Source organism: Monopterus albus, unplaced genomic scaffold (assembly GCF_001952655.1).
Source record: "Monopterus albus unplaced genomic scaffold, M_albus_1.0 scaffold111.1, whole genome shotgun sequence".
NCBI lineage: Eukaryota > Metazoa > Chordata > Actinopteri > Synbranchiformes > Synbranchidae > Monopterus > Monopterus albus.
In genome coordinates this window covers 1,857,374-1,862,893 of record NW_018127991.1, presented here as the reverse complement: position 1 = coordinate 1,862,893, position 5,520 = coordinate 1,857,374, and the positions used below count along the sequence as shown (strand labels likewise).

General features: G+C 39.5%; 1 protein-coding gene across 1 annotated transcript in view; it reads left to right on the top strand.

Moving 5' to 3' along the window:
* Positions 1–4,223, top strand: part of LOC109966444 (uncharacterized) — an 8,392-nt gene extending 4,169 nt beyond the window's left edge. Inside the window, exon 6 of the mRNA XM_020611274.1 lies at positions 4,168–4,223. Within this exon, the coding sequence (XP_020466930.1) occupies positions 4,168–4,223 (56 nt within the window). The remainder of the gene's footprint in view (positions 1–4,167) is intronic.
* The last annotated feature ends 1,297 nt before the right edge of the window (positions 4,224–5,520 follow it).

The following is a 5,520-nucleotide window of genomic DNA, read 5'->3' as shown; positions in this document are numbered from 1 at the left end:
TGAACTTGTCAAATGATGTTTTCTCAACAAGTTGGGTTAAAGTTGATGGTGTAGAATATAGAGCTGGACTTGTAATTTGCACTGCAGTGGAAGATGATTTGCCAGTTTTTTGTGAAATAAGTGATGTACTTTTGGTTGAAAATCTGATTTATCGATTAGCAAACAAGCTATTCACAGAGATTTTTGATGAACATCATCATGCATTTAGAGTACTGCGAAGTGAGGAAAGGTGTATTGTTAAAATGTCTAAGCTTAAATTTTATAGGCCGTTTGACATTCAAAGTTCTTATAGTGTTGCAGATGAAGGTTTGTATATTGTCCCTTGCTTTATAATTTAATTGAATTACACAATTGACTTGGAATTGGGAAAGAAAACAAATAAATGTTGTTGTTATGGAAATTAATTTGTGTGTGGATTTTATTTAACACATTTTAAAGTACATAGGTTAACACTGAACAGAGTGACACTACCACTCCCAAATGTAACTCTGACATATTTAATTTTATTCCCTCTTGGTGTTTCCTTAACACTTTTATGAGTTAAAAAAGGTAGCTCTGAAAAAGTGTTAAATATTTAACTATTTCAAAAGTGTTAATTTAACTCTGGAAAGTGTGGGGCTATATAAACTCTGAAATAGAGTTAAAATCAACTCTATGAGAGTCAAATCAACACTGGACTTTTTACTGTGTATGCAGGCTAGGCCCTCATTAAAATGCAAAGTGTGCTCTGTGAGGAAAAAAAAAGTTGCTGTGCTGTAAACATGGAACTGTGATTTGCAGCATCAAGGGCTGAGTAAAATGGAGTCAGGCTATCTCTCTCTCCCTCTCTGTACAGTGATGTCTCAATTATGGAGAACGAAGAAAAGTTTCTCAGGACCTGGCCTGAAGTGAAGCAGAGCACAACACAACAGGATGGAGATGGCTTTTAAATTATGCAACTTGGAAAAGAGAACTACTGTTAGACTTTCAGCCGCAAATAATCTCTCTGTCTTTCTCTTCTGTGTAACCCCCCATCCAGTGTCTGTCTCTCTCTCTCTCTCTCACACACACCAAGTGTCTTTTTTGTACTTATTTACAGAGTGAAGTCCTACCTCACTTGTCCCACAGCATTAAATATGCAGGGGAATGCTGTCGTGTTTAATGCTCTGGTCCACAAAGTGCAACAGGGCTTAAATGTGATGCTAATAGAAAGCGAGCAGACCATTTAGTGAAAACAAAGCATTTGCTGTGGTGATTTATTAAAACGCAGAGGCTTCGCAATGAGATGTTGTTCATTCAGTGTCTGGTAGCCTGTGACGTTCCACCTTCGGCTTTCTGTCTGGCTTTCCCATGGTGGCCCAGAGAGCTCAACACACTGCAATTTCAGAAACAAGGGTTGCCAATAATCTGTATCCTGAGTGTTCTCAAACTTTATTTTGTGGGTCGGACGAGGACATGTCTCAGACTGCAGCCTGAGAGCTTCAGGTGAACTTAGGGAACCTGCTGCTGTAACTGTGCAGTCATGCCCGACAGCCAGAAACTATGTAGCGGGTGGCGCCTCAGGAAGAAAGCCGTTCTCTCCTCATGGGTCCATGGCACTTTCATACCTCTAAAGATAGAGTTGCAACAGCAAAAGGTCAAAAACAATACCAGGTCATGTAACTCATGTTTTCTAAAGGGAACAACATGGTTTATTGACTTGAACAACTTCACAATCATATTCTGTGTATTGTAAATCAATGTATGATTATATAAAATACTGTAATATGTTAAATATTTGCAGTACCGAATTAAGGAAGAAATTGTTTAAAGTGAAAAATACACCTTCTGTGATAGCCATCATATCATGTTTTGTTTCTGACTTTAAGTTAGAGATGAAACATCGATCCATCTAAGCATTCACTCACTCTGTTAAATGAAACAATTAGTATATGAATGTAGCTTACATAAAAGTGTTGTCAATGTATGTGATAAATGAAGCTTGATAAAAGTAAGTCAGTGTCTATATATCCATCCATTATCTATACTGCTTATGCTTATCTGTTCCCACACACAAAAATAGACAAATAAGGCCACACACATACACACAGACAACCTCCACACTTGTGCGTCACCTTGTATTAGCCTACATTGTATAAAGCTGTCTGACATTTGTTACTATCTTTGTGTTTGCTATCCAGTTAATGCCATTACTGTTCAGTTAATGCCATTACTGTTTGGTTAAGTGCTTTAGATTGTAATAAATCCTGGTATAGCTTGATCAGTGGCATTTTGTGCTTTTTCCTTTTTTTGCTTTTGTTAGCCAGCCTCTGCTGTAGAAAGAACTCCGGATTTCCTTTAGTTCACTACCATTCCATTGATGTTAAGTATAGTTGTAATACATTATAGATAAATGTAAACATATTTTAAATGATTTTTCATCTATTGTGTAATTTTAATTATTAATTAAAACATGAGCAACAAGACAAGAACAGACTTTTTTGTCCCAAGGAAACATGCCTTATTGTGCACGACTTGTAGTCTTTTCATTTTTTTTGTAAGGGGCAAAAATCTTTTCATCCTGTTTGTTTTGACCATTTTCTTAAGTTATATTACAATGTATTACAGTGGGCTCTCACAGTCACTGTAAGAAGCTCATCAACATCTACAAACAGTGGAACCTGCAATATTGTTTTTTATTCTTTTTTGTCTTACAATATGTAATACCTGATAATCTTCTACTAAAGAAATCAAATGAAATGAGCAAGAAATTACCCAACACAGTGGGAGAAAGTGCCATGGCAACCCATGAACATATGTAGTAAAACAGATCAATCTGATCTATAGCAGGACAGTGTGGTATTTGTACTGTTTGCATGTGCTGTGATCTCTCAGGATGACAGTCACCCCCTGGTGTTATTCTACACAATACATGAACAGCATATAAAGAGTAGACATAGCCCTAAAGAAATGAGTTCATTGTGTTTTTTTTAAATTACACATGAAGATAAAATGCGATGAAACATGAAAAAAATACATCACAGAGCCTTTCTGATAGCTCACATCAGAACAAATTGTTAAATATTGCCTTTATTATTCTTTCTTTTTCCCGGCAAATTGTGTGTGACGTCTCATGTGTAGACGCTGTGCCCGCTCATGCAAAATAAATTCCATGCATATTTAAGAGGAATGCAAATGAGAGTGCATGATGAACAGGGCTTTTAGCTTGAAATTTAATTACAAGTGTAGTCCCCTTTGCAAATGAGTTTACTTTTCCTCTCTGTCACTTTTTCCCTTTTGCTCTCTTTCAGTTTGCATGTCCCCTGCAACCCATTATGTGAGTCCATGTCATGAATTCGAAATTTCTGGCATGGCAGCTAGAGAAAGAAAAAAACAAAACAAAACAAAGCAAAAAAACAAAACAAAAAACCCAAACCCAAAACCAAAAAAAAAATCCTGCCATTCCAAACGCTCATCTCATATTTTATACAACAAAGTAGCTGTTATTTGCAGAGAAAGAGAAGCACATACAGGGGCTTCAGCTGTCTTTTCCATCTGATTTTCCTGCTGTTGTTTCTGATATTTCCTAGAAACTCAAAGTGGAGGTTTTATTTCTTTGTGGCGTGACTCACCTTGGCCCAGACACAGGGAGGACAGCCTGTCAACTGCCTCTCCACCACATCCACTGATTCTCTTTACTGGGGTTGGTTGGTGTGAGCCCTCCCACCCCTCCCCTGCCTCATGTGGCCTAGTTTTTCAACAACCCTTATACTATGTGACTGCTCATTACCACGTTCTGACCAGAGCTAATGCAAGAAACTTGACCCATGAGGTGAGTTCAAGGACTCTCCAAAGTCCACAAAGCACTCCCTTTTTCAGCTCCTCTCCTCATACTTCCTTTGCCAGCTCCCACGGTTTTGTCCTACCAGTTCTCTGCCACTTCAGGGCCTTTTGCTCCTCCACAGTGTCTGATCCAATGCCTTATCTCTCCCTGGGCACCCCCTGTCCCCCACCCGGCGGCCAACACAACCACCGTGAATGTGTTATTTACAGGCTTATGCCACCAGAGAGCCTGGACAAAATCAAATCCTTTGAAAGTTGAGTTCTCCGTGCTATAAATTTCACATTAAAACAATAGAACCCGGATGCCAAGTCGTCATAAAAGTGAATGCGATCCTCATGTAAGCCCCAGCCAATTTATATTACCAGGCTACTTTATGGAACTCAATGACCAGCAGGACCCTTCAGGGGACAGCACAAAGTGACCCTCTAACTCTTTCTCGGGGAGAAGTACATTCGACATCTTATGCTGCTTTAGGTCTTTGCAGTGCATCTTCTCCACAGTACTGGGATATTGAGACAAGCCTCGTAAATATTTCTTAATCTCATTCTCTGTAGCAAAGGGCAGGGCGACAGCTCTCGAGACTGGGCAGTGAGAAATCGCTTCCTCCATCACTACTAATAGTGGGTCCTGTTTGATGCAGGGTGGAGTCTGGGACTGGAGGAGGGTGAGTGATCAGTGCAAAGAATGTCAAGTACTTCCAATAGCTTGGTGACCAGACATATTTGTGAGTGGTCACCTTTTATAACAGTAAACCAAAATCGTTTTTCATGTCCCTAACATGTCAAAAATGCATTTACCGGGATTTCAAACTGCACCATCCTTTGCTATCTCAACACTGCCCACATCATAAGTTTGTTACTGACTGCCAGATCACTCTGGTTCCAGGTCATCTCACAGAACTTTTAAGGTCTTACAATTCAAATAGCCCTAAGTTAACCAGATGTTAACCAGCCTCACACTAAATGTATTTATATAAAAATGTAGGATATGTTATGAAACCAAATCTATGTTTTTAGATTTAGAAGATGCCTCTCAACCTCTCTTGATCTAAACGACTCCTGAACCACATTAGTGAACGAACCATTAGCCACCTGTTGTTCAGCTGACTCGGGTGTTTGTCTCAAATTAATTCATCCATGGGCATTTCCAACCAAAACCACATAAAACCAGTAGGATGACCTTTGATTTCATAAATTACCCTAAAAGCTTGAAAAGACTTGGCACAAATCTAAGCTCCATATAAAAGACTGTAACCTAGCCTATATAAGGATGTGACATTGGTTACCATAATCAGGGTTCATTAATTTTCCAGTTATCCTTAAGCTAAGGAATAAAGCTTGTGTTTGCTATCTTCAAAAAATGGCAGTCAATCTTGTAAACTTCAAAAACACAAAGTGAAACACTACCAATATAATGAACAGTAGACTCTATACCCTCATCTACTATGCTTGGACTAAACAAGATATAATTTTATATTTCATAACAAAATTCTCTTTTGTGACATGTTTTTCCTCCCAATCACGCCCCTCCAGGCGTCACTGTCGCTGCCCACGTGGGCGTTGAAGTCCCCCAGTAGAACAACGGAGTCCCCAGTCGGGGCCTTTTCCAGCACCCCTCCCAGGGACTCCAAGAAGGCCGGGTACTCTACACTGCCATTCGGCCCATAGGCACAAACGGAAGTGAGAGACCTATCCCCGGCCCGAAGGCGCAGGGAAACG